The following is a 13,456-nucleotide window of genomic DNA, read 5'->3' as shown; positions in this document are numbered from 1 at the left end:
TCAAGTGCAGGGCGCGAAATTCAAAAGATATTTTTTTTTAAATATTTAACTTTCACACATTAACAAGTCCAATACAGCATATGAAAGGTACACATCTCGTGAATCCAGCCAACATGTCCGATTTTTAAAATGTTTTACAGGGAAGACAAAATATGTAAATCTATTAGCTAACCACGTTAGCAAAAGACTCCACTTTTATTACTCCATCAGTTTTTGACTCCATCAGTAGCTATCACAAATTCGGCCAAATAAAGATATAAATAGCCACTAACCAAGAAACAACCTCATCAGATGACAGTCTGATAACATATTTATTGTATAGCATATGTTTTTTTTCGAAAAATTTGCATATTTCAGGTATAAATCATAGTTTACATTGCAGCTACATTCAGAAATTGCACCGAAAGCAGCCATAATATTTACAGACACCAACGTCAAATACCTAATTACTCATCATAAAACATTTCTGAAAAATACATAGTGTACAGCAAATGAAAGACAGGCATCTTGTGATGCCAGACAATATTTCCGATTTATTAAGTGTTTTACAGCGAAAACAAAATGTTGCGTTATATTAGCTTAGCACAATAGCCAGAAACACTTGGGCGCCGGCGACTACGACAGATATATGAAATAACATCATAAATTGGGTCTTACTTTTGCTGATCTTTCATCAGAATGTTGAACAAGGTGTCCTTTGTCCAGATGAGTCGTTGTTTGGATTCAGAATGGCAACTTTCTCTCTCCATTTAGCAAGGGCGCTAGCCGGGTTGCACGGATCTCTCCATGTAAACAAACGGAAGAGAACGGAACACGGCAAAACTCCCGAAAAAATTTCAATAATCTGATGAAACCATATTGAAAAAACATACTTTACGATGATATGGTGACATGTATCAAATAAAATCAAAGCCGGAAATAATAGTCGCCTATAACGTCAGCAAAACAAAAGGCAACCCCACTGTCCAAATCGCGTTCTTCAGAGTACCGGAACTGGGGTACACGTCATTCCAAGAGGATTTATTCCATCCCAGATCGAGATAATCACCTCATTTCTTCTCTCACAGCCTTCTTGACACCCAGAGGAAGGTGTATGACGTGCATGTATACTAATAGCTCTTGTGCCCATTTATAGGCAGGAAGAGGAAGAGAGCATCGATTTCAGACTTTGAACTTCCGGGTCAGGAAAAGTGCTGCAGAATGAGTTCTGTTTCACTCAGAGAAATAATTCAAACGGTTTTAGAAACTAGAGAGTGTTTTCTATCCAATAGTAATAATAATATGCATATTGTACGAGCAAGAATTGAGTACGAGGCCGTTTGAAATGGACACATTTTATCAGGCTACTCAATACTGCCCCTTGCAGCCATAAGAAGTTAACATTAGAAGCCTCCTCCCTAAGTTTGTTTTATTCACTGCTTTAGCACACTCTGCCAACCCGGATGTCCTAGTCTGAATCCTGGCTTAGGAAGACCACCAAAACCTCTAAAATCTCCATCCCTAACTACAACATTTTCAGACAAGATAGAACGGCCAAAGGGGGCGGTGTTGCAATCTACTGCAGAGATAGCCTGCAGAGTTCTGTCCTACTATCCAGGTCTATACCCAAACAATTTGAACTTTTACTTTTAAAATCCACCTCTCTAGAACAAGTCTCTCACCGTTGCCGCCTGCTATAGACCACCCTCTGCCCCCAGCTGTGCTCTGGACACCATATGTGAACTGATTGCCCCCCATCTATCTTCAGAGCTCGTGCTGCTAGGTGACCTAAACTGGAACATGCTTAACACCCCAGCCATCCTACAATCTAAACTTGATGCCCTCAATCTCACACAAATTATCAATGAACCTACCTGGTACGACCCCAAAGCCGTAAACACGGGCACCCTCATAGATATCATCCTAACCAACTTGCCCTCTAAATACGCCTCTGCTGTTTTCAACCAAGATCTCAGCGATCACTGCCTCATTGCCTGCATCCGTAATGGGTTAGCGGTCAAACGACCTCACTGTCAAATGCTCCCTGAAACACTTCAGCGAGCTGGCCTTTCAAATCGACCTGGCCCGGGTATCCTGGAAGGATATTGACCTCATCCCGTCAGTAGAGGATGCCTGGTTATTTTTTTTTAAATGCCTTCCTCACCATCTTAAATAAGCATGCCCCATTCAAGAAATTTAGAACCAGGAACAGATATAGCCCTTGGATCTCTCCAGACCTGAATGCCCTTAACCAACACAAAAACATCCTGTGGCATTCTGCATTAGCATCGAACAGCCCCCGTGATATGCAACTTTTCAGGGAAGTTAGAAACCAATATACACAGGCCGTTAGAAAAGCCAAGGCTAGCTTTTTCAAGCAGAAATTTGCTTCCTGCAACACAAACTCAAAAAAAGTTATGGGACACTGTGAAGTCCATGGAGAATAAGAACACCTCCTTCCAGCTGCCCACTGCACTGACGATAGGAAACTCTGTCACCACCGTTAAATCCACTATAATTGAGAATTTCAATAAGCATTTTTCTATGGCTGGCCATGCTTTCCACCTGGCTACCCCTACCCCGGTCAACAGCACTGCACCCCCCACAGCAACTCGCCCAAGCCTTCCCCATTTCTCCTTCTCCCAAATCCGATGTTCTGAAAGAGCTGCAAAATCTGGACCCCTACAAATCAGCCGGGATAGACAATCTGGACCCTTTCTTTCTAAAATGATCTACCGAAATTGTTGCAACCCCTATTAGTAGCCTGTTCAACCTCTCTTTTGTGTCGTCTGAGATTCCCAAAGATTGGAAAGCAGCTGCGGTAATCCCCCTCTTCAAAGGGGGAGACACTCTAGACCCTAACTGCTACAGACCTATATCTATCTTACCCTGTCTTTCTAAAGTCTTCGGAAGCCAAGTTAACAAACAGATTACCGACCATTTCGAATCCCACCACACCTTCTCCGCTATGCAATCTGGTTTCAGAGCTGATCATGGGTTCACCTCAGCCACTCTCAAGGTCCTAAACGATATCTTAACCGCCATCGATAAGAAACAATACTGCACAGCCGTTTTCATTGACCTGGCCAAGGCTTTCGACTCTGTCAATCACCACATCCTCATCGGCAGACTCAATAGCCTTGGTTTCTCAAGTGATTGCCTCGCCTGGTTCACCAACTACTTCTCTGATAGAGTTCATTGTGTCAAATCGGAGGGCCTGTTGTCCGGGCCTCTGGCAGTCTCTATGGGGGTGCCACAGGGTTCAATTCTTGGGCCGACTCTCTTCTCTGTATACATCAATGATGTCGTTCTTGCTGCTGGTGAGTCTCTGATCCACCTCTACGCAGACGACACCATTCTGTATACTTCTGGCCCTTCTTTGGACACTGTGTTAACTTCTTATGGCTGCAGGGGGCGTATTGAAAAACTGGAAAATATGTGCCCATTTTCAAACGGCCTCTTAATCAATTTTTGCTCTTACAATATGCATATTATTACTACTATTGGATAGAAAACAGTCTCTAGTTTCTAAAAACGTTTGAATTATTTCTCTAAGTGGAACAGAACTATTTTTACAGCCCATTTCCTATCCGGAAGTGAGATTTCCAAAATCGATGTCTCTCTTCAAGACCTTGTCTATAAAAGGGCATGTCACTTAGGACTGTAGAAACACGTCATACGCCTTCCCCTGGGTGTCATGCGGAAGTGAGAGCAGAAAGGACTTGAATATCTCGTCCTGGGATTGAACACAACCTCTTGGAGTGAGACTTGCGCACTTTATTTTTTTTTCTGGGCGCGAAGTAGAACCTGGACTCGGCTCCTGGAAAACGCTCGTTAAAGGTGAATATGATCTCCGGCTTCGATTTTATTTGATACATGTCACAATATCATCCTAAAGTATGTTTTTTCAATATAGTTTAATTATATTATTTAAATTTATTCTGGACTTTAGACGTGATGCGACGCAAGAATTTTGTCAAGATGGAGAGGTTAGCGTCGCACTGCCAGTGTGCTTGCTAATTCAAGAGGGAAATCGTTCGTTCTGGATCGAAATAAAGACGTTTCTGAACAAAGGACCCCTTGGAGAACATTCTGATGGAAGATCAACAAAGATAAGGACCCAATTTGGGATGCTTTTTCATATATCTGTCGAACTGTGCTATGCTACCGTTTGACTAGAATCAATGCTGCTGTGTGCTAGCTAATGTAGTAAGCTAATATAACGATATATTGTGTTTTCGCTGTAAAACACTTCAAAAATCGGAAATATTGGCTCTATTCACAAGATCTTTGTCTTTCATTAGCTATCCACCATATATTTTTCTGAAATGTTTTATGATGTGTAATTAGTAGTTGACGTTGGTGTCTGTATTTTCTCTGGCTACTCCCGTGCGATTTCTGACTGTAGCTATGATGGTAGCAGTAATGTAAAACTGATTTATAGCTAAAATATGCACATTTTTTGAACAAAACATAGATTTATTGTGTAACATGTTATAGGACTGTCATCTGAGGTAGTTTTTTCTAGGTTATTTAGGTTGGTTCTAGGTTAGTTAGGTTGGCTTGTGCATGCTACTTGCATCCTACTTTTGCTGTGAAAAATGTCTGTCCTCTTTTTTATTTGGTGGTGAGCTAACATAAATATATGTGGTGTTTTCTCTGTAAAACATTTAAAAAATCGGACATGTTGGCTGGATTGACAAGATGTTTATCTTTCAAATGCTGTATTGGACTTGTTAATGTGTGAAAGTTAAATATTTAAAAAAAATAGATTTTGAATTTCGCACCCTGCACTTGAGCTGGATGTTGTCATAAGTGTACCGATGTCGGGACAGCCCGCCTAACAGGTTAACCATCCTCCAGACGAGCTTCAATGCCATACAACTCTCCTTCCGTGTCCTCCAACTGCTCTTAAATACAAGTCAAACTAAATGCATGCTCTTCAACCGATCGCTGCCTGCACCTGCCCGCCCGTCCAGCATCGCTACTCTGGACAGTTCTGACTTAGAATATGTGGACAACTACAAATACCTAGGTGTCTGGTTAGACTGTAAACTCTCCTTCCAGACTCACATCAAACATCTCCAATCCAAAGTTAAATCTAGAATTGGCTTCCTATTTCGCAACAAAGCATCCTTCACTCATGCTGCCAAACATACCCTCTTAAAACTGACCATCCTACCGATCCTCGACTTCGGCGATGTCATTTACAAAATAGCCTCCAATACCCTACTCAATAAATTAGATGCAGTCTATCACAGTGCCATCTGTTTTGTCACCAATGCCCCATATACTACCCACCACTGTGACCTGTACGCTCTTGTTGGCTGGCCCTCGCTTCATACTCGTCGCCAAACTCACTGGCTCCAGGTCATCTACAAGACCCTGTTAGGTAAAGTCCCCCTTTATCTCAGCTCGCTGGTCACTATAGCAGCACCCACTTGTAGCACGCGCTCCAGCAGGTATATCTCTCTGGTCACCCACGAAGCCAATTCCTCCTTTGGCCGCCTCTCCTTCCAGTTCTCTGCTGCCAATGACTGGAACAAACTGCAAAAATCTCTGAAACTGGAAACACTTATCTCCCTCACTAGCTTTAAGCACCAGCTGTCAGAGCAGCTCACAGATTACTGCACCTGTACATAGCCCATCTATAATTTAGCCCAAACAACTACCTCTACCCCTACTGTATTTATTTATTTATTTTGCTCCTTTGCACCCCATTATTTCTACTTTGCACATTCACATTCTTCCACTGCAAATCTACCATTCCAGTGTTTTACTTGTTATATTGTATTTACTTCTTCACCATGGCCTATTTATTGCCTTACCTCCCTTATCTCACCTCATTTTCTCACATTGTATATAGACTATTTTTCTACTGTATTATTGACTGTATGTTTGCTTTACTCCATGTGTAACTCTGTGTTGTTGTATGTGTCGAACTGCTTTGCTTTATCTTGGCCAGGTCTCAATTGTAAATGAGAACTTGTTCTCAACTTGCCTACCTGGTTAAATAAAGGTAAAATACAATTTAAAAAATAATAACGGTATCAGGAATATGCATATCCTTGCTTCAGGTCCTGAACTACAGGCAGTTCGATTTGGGCATGTCAAAAAGGCTACAATCCTTTAACTGTCCCTGTAATGTGGGAAACTATTATTTTTTTGTCTTTCCACTCGTTCTAAAAATTAATTGCAGCCAAGTTGTTTCTCTTGTCCTGTACAATGAGTGAAGAAAACTTAATCTTGTTCTATATGAACTGTAATGGTTGTAGGAGCGTTGGGCCAGTTGTACAACTGGCTAGGTATCCCCCTCTTCCTTCTTAACAGACGGACTGCTCCAGTGAAGATAACTTGATCATGTTATATATGAACTGTCATGGTGGTGAACTATATTAACACTGTTTGTCTCTTGCAGACGGACTGCTCCAGCGACAGCGAGAGTGAAGATAACTTCATAGTGATCCCACCCAGAGACCACCTCGGCCTGGCCATCTTCTCCATGCTCTGCTGCTTCTGGCCCCTGGGCATTGCTGCTTTCTACTTCTCCCAGGGGGTAAACATGACACACACACTGTATACACATACATACCCGTGGTAGAGCACCTTTCTTGGGGTTAACACCCATACCTGTCACTACCATGAAGTCACTGCTTTCTACTTCTCAGGCCTAACACACACCCACACACAGGACAGGCCGTTGATGGCAAACCTATCTCAAGTGTGAAGTCTTATCGAAGGCTCAACATCCAGTCTCCTCATCTGTCTGTGCAACCACGGCAACCATGGCAAGCAGGCAGGCAGACAGGCGGGCAGGCAGGCAGGCAAGACATGCAGACGGACAGACAGGCAGACAGGCAGGCAGACAGGCGGGCAGACGGGCAGGAAGGCAAGCAGACAGGCAGACAGACAAGACAGGAAGGCAGACCGGCAGACAGGCAGGAGGCAGGCAGGAGGCAGGCAGACGGACAGACAGGCTGGCAGGCAGACAGACCAGCTGGCAAGTAGACAGCCAGGCAGAAGGAAAGGTAGGCAGACAGGCAGGCGGAAAGGTAGGCAGACAGCGGCTAATTTAGTTCTTCCTCAGTAATTACAGGTAATAATGTAGTTTAGTGTTCAGAGATGGCTAATTCCTCCAGCCTGTCAATCTACAATCTAGCAGCTTGAAAAGGACATGGTAGGAAAAGGCAGATATGTAGACGGCATTCGTTTAAACACATACTAAGTATTGCAGAGAAAATGTTATGAGTAGCTTGCCCTAAATTAACAACATTCTGCTGACAAGTCCACAACAATTAACCATAGTTTTCCCTCTCCGAAACGGACATTCCTTTTCCAGATACAGCATAAATGATTGCTAACGATTAAAACATCCTGCCAACACAGTAAATAGACTGGTGGCTTATATAAAATATTTGACAGTATGGGTAGGCTACAGTAGGTCTATTGCTGTGCGATAGAGGCTACAGTATTTCTGTGTGATAGAAGAGTGACATCATTGCCTGTTTAATCTCAGAGCCTATACCAAGGCAGGATAGGAGCGTGACATCATCGCCTGTGTAACGGCTTTCTTCCATAGGTGAAGGAGAGGACCAAAGTGCAGCGCGGCTAGTGTTAAACATGTTTAATAACGAACAAGTAAAACACTACAAACAACAATACAAAATAACAAATGTGCAAAAACCAACACAGACCTATCTGGTGCAGACAATCACAGAGACAGGAAACAAACACCCACAAAATCCCAACACAAAACAAGCCTCCTATATATGATTCTCAATCAGGGACAACGATTACCATCTGCCTCTGATTGAGAACCATATTAGGCTGGACATAGAAACAGACAAACTAGACACACAACATAGAATTCCCACCCAGCTCACGTCCTGACCAACTAAACACATACAAAACAACAGAAAACAGGTCAGGAACGTGACAGCCTGTTTAATCTCAGAGCCTATACCAAGGCAGGATAGGAGCGTGACATCATCGCCTGTTTAATCTCAGAGCCTATACCAAGGCAGAATACGAGCGTGACATCATAGCCTATTTAATCTCAGAAATGTAATAATCTATTGATAAACTAAATATTGAACAAGAATTCATCTTTACATGCCGTGGCCTAATGACAATAGTTCCAAATTGTACAGCAAATAAAGGCCGTTATTGTCACCATGGAAAGGTGATTGTATCAGGAATCAAGGTAAAACCCAAGTGCAGGTGTTGAAGTAACAATGTGTATTGTAACCACAGGGGCAGGCAGACGACAGGTCAAAGCAGGCAGGGGTCGATAATCCAGAGTAGAGGTCAAGGTACAGGGCGGCAGGCAGGCTCAGGGTCAGGCAGAGGTCGATAATCCAGAGTAGAGGTCAAGGTACAGGGAGGCAGGCAGGCTCAGGGTCAGGCAGAGGTCGATAATCCAGAGTAGAGGTCAAGGTACAGGGTGGCAGGCAGGGTCAGGACAGGCAGAGTGGTCAGGTGTGTGGGTACAGGGTCAGGACAGGCAGGGTGGTCAGGTGGGTGGGTACAGGGTCAGGACAGGCAGAGTGGTCAGGTGGGTGGGTACAGGGTCAGGACAGGCAGAGTGGTCAGGTGGGTGGGTACAGGGTCAGGACAGGCAGAGTGGTCAGGTGGGTGGGTACAGGGTCAGGACAGGCAGGGTGGTCAGGTGGGTGGGTACAGGGTCAGGACAGGCAGAGTGGTCAGGTGGGTGGGTACAGGGTCAGGACAGGCAGGGTGGTCAGGTGGGTGGGTACAGGGTCAGGACAGGCAGAGTGGTCAGGTGGGTGGGTACAGGGTCAGGACAGGCAGGGTGGTCAGGTGGGTGGGTACAGGGTCAGGACAGGCAGAGTGGTCAGGTGGGTGGGTACAGGGTCAGGACAGGCAGAGTGGTCAGGTGGGTGGGTACAGGGTCAGGGCAGGCAGAGTGGTCAGGTGGGTGGGTACAGGGTCAGAACAGGCAACGGTCAAAAACCAGGAGGATGAGAAAAAGCGAGACTGGGGGAAAAAACAGGAGCTGAGGAAAAACGCGGGTAGACTTGAACAAACAAGACGAACTGGCAACAGACAGACAGAAAACACAGGTATAAATACACAGGGATTAATGGGGAAGATGGGCGACACCTGGGTGGAGACAAGCACGAGGACAGGTGAGTTTTAATGCTCATTCACGTACGCACCGTTTTACAACAGGTCTGATTTATAACGGGAAACAGTTTATAAAAGTTTATAAATCTCAATTATTTTTTTAAACATGCACAGACATTTCAGAAATGGCGTACACAGAAATGTAGTGTGAAATTTAGGTAACGGTAACGGTCATTTCCATTTCCAGTTTATACATATGTGGCAGGTAGCCTAGTGGTTAGAGCATTGGGCAAGTAACCAAAAGGTTGCTAGATCTATTCTCTGTGCTCACAAGGTAAAAAAAATATGTTGTTCTGCCGCTGAACAAGGCAGTTCCCTGCTAGGCCATCATTGTAAATAAGCATTTGTTCTTCACTGACTTGCCCTAGTTAGATAAAGGTACAAAGGATACGCCACGTAGTAGAGGCCTTTACGTACCGTTGAGTGCAGACATTTTTGATGTGCTATTTCAGCACTCTCCTCTTATCTTTCGTTTCTACTTCTGATCTCTGGTGGTGACTCACATGGTGAGTGAAAAAAGTAATTAAATTGCCCACTCCCTACCCGGTATCTTAATTTGCCGCTATACAACTTTTTATGCGTTGCTGGTTGGCAACTTTGTTATTTACAAAGTTTTTGGAACAGATTCCTGTTGGAATGTACCAGAATGTATATCCACCCATCCAGGGTACATTCAAGTTGTCACGTTCGTCGTAAGAACATTCGCACCAAAGCGCAGCGTGATATGGGTTCCACATGTTTATTCAACGAAACGCACAAAAACAATAAAGAACAAACGAAACGTGAAGCTATGTTGTGCTCACAGGCAACTACACATAAACAAGATCCCACAAAAACACAGTGGGGAAATGGCTGCCTAAATATGATCCCCAATCAGAGACAACGGTAAACAGCTGCCTCTGATTGGGAACCATACCAGGCCAACATAGAAATAAAACAACCTAGATTACCCACCCTAGTCACACCCCGACCTAACCAAAATAGAGAATAAAAAGGCTCTCTATGGTCAGGGCGTGACAGTACCGGCCGCAAAACCTGTACTCCGGCCGCAAAACCTGGCTCTATAGGGGAGGGTCCGGGTGGGCATCTAGCGTCGGTGGCGACTCCGGTGCGGGGCGAAGTACCCACTCTGCTCGCGGATCTGCCAGCATTGGTGGCGGCTCTGGTGCGGGACTTTGCCCCCGCCCAGACCACGGGTCCGGCCATGGAGCCGGGTAGAACGCTGTGCCCGGACTGGGCCTCGGCGCAGAGGAGGACCTCGGCCATGGAGCTGGGTTGAACGCCGCGCCCGGACTGGGCACCGGCGCCGAGGACGGCTCCGGCGTTGGAGCGGGACTGGACACCGTGCCTGGACTGGGCATCGGCGCAGAGGAAGGCCCCTGCCCTGGAGCGGGACTGGCCGCCGTGCCTGGACTGGGCACCGGCGCAGAGGAAGGCTCCGGCGTTGGAGCGGGACTGGACACCGTGCCTGGACTGGGCATCGGCGCAGAGGAAGGCCCCTGCCCTGGAGCGGGACTGGACACCGTGCCTGGACTGGGCATCGGCGCAGAGGAAGGCTCCGGCCTTGGAGCGGGACTGGACACCGTGCCTGGACTGGGCACCAGCGCAGAGGAAGGCTCCTGCCCTGGAGCGGGACTGGACACCATGCCTGGACTGGGCATCGGTGCAGAGGAAGGCCCCTGCCCTGGAGCTGGACTGGACGCCATGACTGGACTGGGCACCGGCGCCGAGGAAGGCTCCGGCCTTGGAGCTGGACTGGACACCGTGCCTGGACTGGGCACCGGTGCAGAGGGAGGCTCCTGCCCTGGAGCTGGACTGGACACCTTGCCTGGAAGTTCCGGACTGTGGACCGTCGTAGGAGGTTCCGGACTGTGGACCGTCGCCGGAAGCTCTGGACTGTGAATGCGCACTGGAGGCCGAGTGCGTGGAGCAGGCACAGGACGTACTGGACTGGGAAGGCACACTGGAGACCTAGTGCGTGGAGCTGGCACAGGTGGTACCGGACTGGTGACACACACTTCCGGGCGAGTGCGAGGAGCAGGCACAGGACGTACCGGACTGGGAATGCGCACTGGAGGCCTAGTGCATGGAGCCGGCACAGGTGGTACCGGACTGGTGATACACACTTCAGGGCGAGTGCGATGAACAGGCACAGGACGTACCGGGCTGTGGAGGCGCACTGGAGACCTGGTGCGTAGAGCCGGCACACATTGTACCGGACAGATGACACGCTCCTCAAGGCGAGTGCGGATTGCTGGCACAGGAGGTACTGGGCTGTGGAGGCGTACTGGAGACCTGGTGTGTGGAGGCGGCACAGTTTTTACCAGACTGACAGATGACACGCTCCTCAGGACGAGTACGGAGAGCTGACTCAGATGACATCAAACTGATAACACGCTCCTTAGGGCGAATGTCGTGCCTCATACACCAACACAACAACTCTCTCATTTCTCTCTCCTCCAATTTCTCCATCAACTCACTGACGGTCTCTGACTCTCTCCGTTCACCCTCCTCCAATATCTCCATCTTCTCCCAGACTGGCTCTGGTTCACTCCCCAGCTCCGCCGACCACCCCTTGTGCCCCCCCCCAAAAAAAAAATTGGGCTGTTTTTTGGGCTTTCTTTGTGGCCGCGAACCCCGGCATCGTCGCTGTCCTCCTTTCTCTCCTTCCGTCTGCCGCCAAGGAAGGCTTTCATTTCCTGCCAAGATTTCCTCCCAAGTCCAGGACACCTTCTCCTCCTGGGCACGCTGCTTGGTCCTGTTGTGGTGGGATCTTCTGTCACGATCGTCGTAAGAACATTCATACCAAAGCACAGCGTGCAATCGGTTCGATATTTTATTCGAGGTGAACCGCACAAAAAACAATAAAGAACAAACGAAACGTGACGTTCTGGAGTGTTCACAGGCAACAACACAAAAACAAGATCCCACAAAACACAGAGGGGAAATAGCTGCTTAAATATGATCCCCAATCAGAGACAACAATAAACAGCTGCCTCTGATTGGGAAACATACCAGGCCAACATAGAAATAAAACAACCTAGATAGGAACACCCCCCCTAGTCACACCTAACCAAAATAGAGAATAAAAAGGCTCTCTATGGTCAGGGCCTGACACAAGTGTCCTTCCAACCTCTCTATAGTGTCCCGAATGTGGTAATTGCACTTTTTTTGCACACTGGATGTGCCTAAAAGTTATTTACCATAGAAACGACGTTTCTACAACACCAACCTCTCTCAAACATTGTGGTGGTGTCGGGGGACATACGGGGGATATCCAAGTGTTTTCATCATATTTTTCATGAGCAAATATATAGTCACTCGGTGGACATTCGTTGCCATTAAGTCATACATCATCAAATAAGATTGGCAATAGGCTAGATGTGTTCCTACTAACCTAAGGATTCATTTAATATCCCCCTATGTAGCTATAGCTCAAACAGACCAAATGGAAGCTTACCTTGTTAGATGTTTGTTGTTTGGTGAAAACGGTGTGTAATAAAAATATTTTGACTCTCGGGGCTGGTGATCAATAACAGTAGGTCACAGGCAGACAAATAAGACATCCTCATGATCTGTGGAGTCCCAGCTTTCGGTGTGAATCAACATATTCCGTATTTATTTTGTTTATGCTTCACAACACTAACCGGAATGTAGGTAGCGGTCATCTTGAAATGAGATCATCGGCTCGGCTCAGCCTGACCTGCGATTTTAAGGCACAGATCAATAGCCAAGATACTTAGCTTTCAGCAGACACCATGCTTTTGCAGATAGGGGCTACTGTTCTCATACCAGACTGAATTGAACAAAACAAGTCAAATAGAGTCCCCAAATATGGGGACTTTACATGTGAGAAGCGCAGCAATGTTAGGATTTTGAAAGTCGTGCAAAGGTTTTGAGAATGACACAAATATTAATTTTCACAAAGTCTGCTGCCTCAGTGTCTTTAGATATTTTTGTCAGTTGTTACTATGGAATACTGATGTCACGACTTCCGCCGAAGTCGGTGCCTCTCCTTGTTTGGGCGGTGTTCGGCGGTCGACATCGCCGGTCTTCTAGCCATCGCTGATCCATTTTTCATTTTCCATTTGTTTTGTCTTGTTTTCCCACACACCTGGTTTTCATTTCCCTCATTATGTGTTGTGTATTTAACCCTCTGTTCCCCCCATGTCTTTGTGTGGTATTGTTTGTTGTAAGTGCACATTTTGAATGGTGCGCGTCGGGTTATCCTTTAACGAGTCACCAACCCGGATCCGGGATCACCCCCCACTCCCCCCCCACTGAGTAGCATAGCTAGCATAGCGTCACAAGTAAATTGTAGCATCTAAAT

The 13,456-nt window shown here is 46.4% G+C and overlaps 1 protein-coding gene across 1 annotated transcript in view; it reads left to right on the top strand.

Moving 5' to 3' along the window:
- LOC120024272 (synapse differentiation-inducing gene protein 1-like) overlaps nt 1-10,405 on the top strand; it is a 74,936-nt gene extending 64,531 nt beyond the window's left edge. The window contains exons 2-3 of the mRNA XM_038968468.1: nt 6,398-6,535; nt 10,316-10,405. Of these exons, the coding sequence (XP_038824396.1) occupies nt 6,398-6,535; nt 10,316-10,405 (228 nt within the window). The remainder of the gene's footprint in view (nt 1-6,397; nt 6,536-10,315) is intronic.
- The last annotated feature ends 3,051 nt before the right edge of the window (nt 10,406-13,456 follow it).

Source organism: Salvelinus namaycush, chromosome 29 (assembly GCF_016432855.1).
Source record: "Salvelinus namaycush isolate Seneca chromosome 29, SaNama_1.0, whole genome shotgun sequence".
In the NCBI taxonomy this organism is placed as follows: Eukaryota; Metazoa; Chordata; class Actinopteri; order Salmoniformes; family Salmonidae; genus Salvelinus; species Salvelinus namaycush.
The sequence above is the reverse complement of the archived record's forward strand: the minus strand, read 5'-3'. Positions and strand labels throughout refer to the sequence as shown.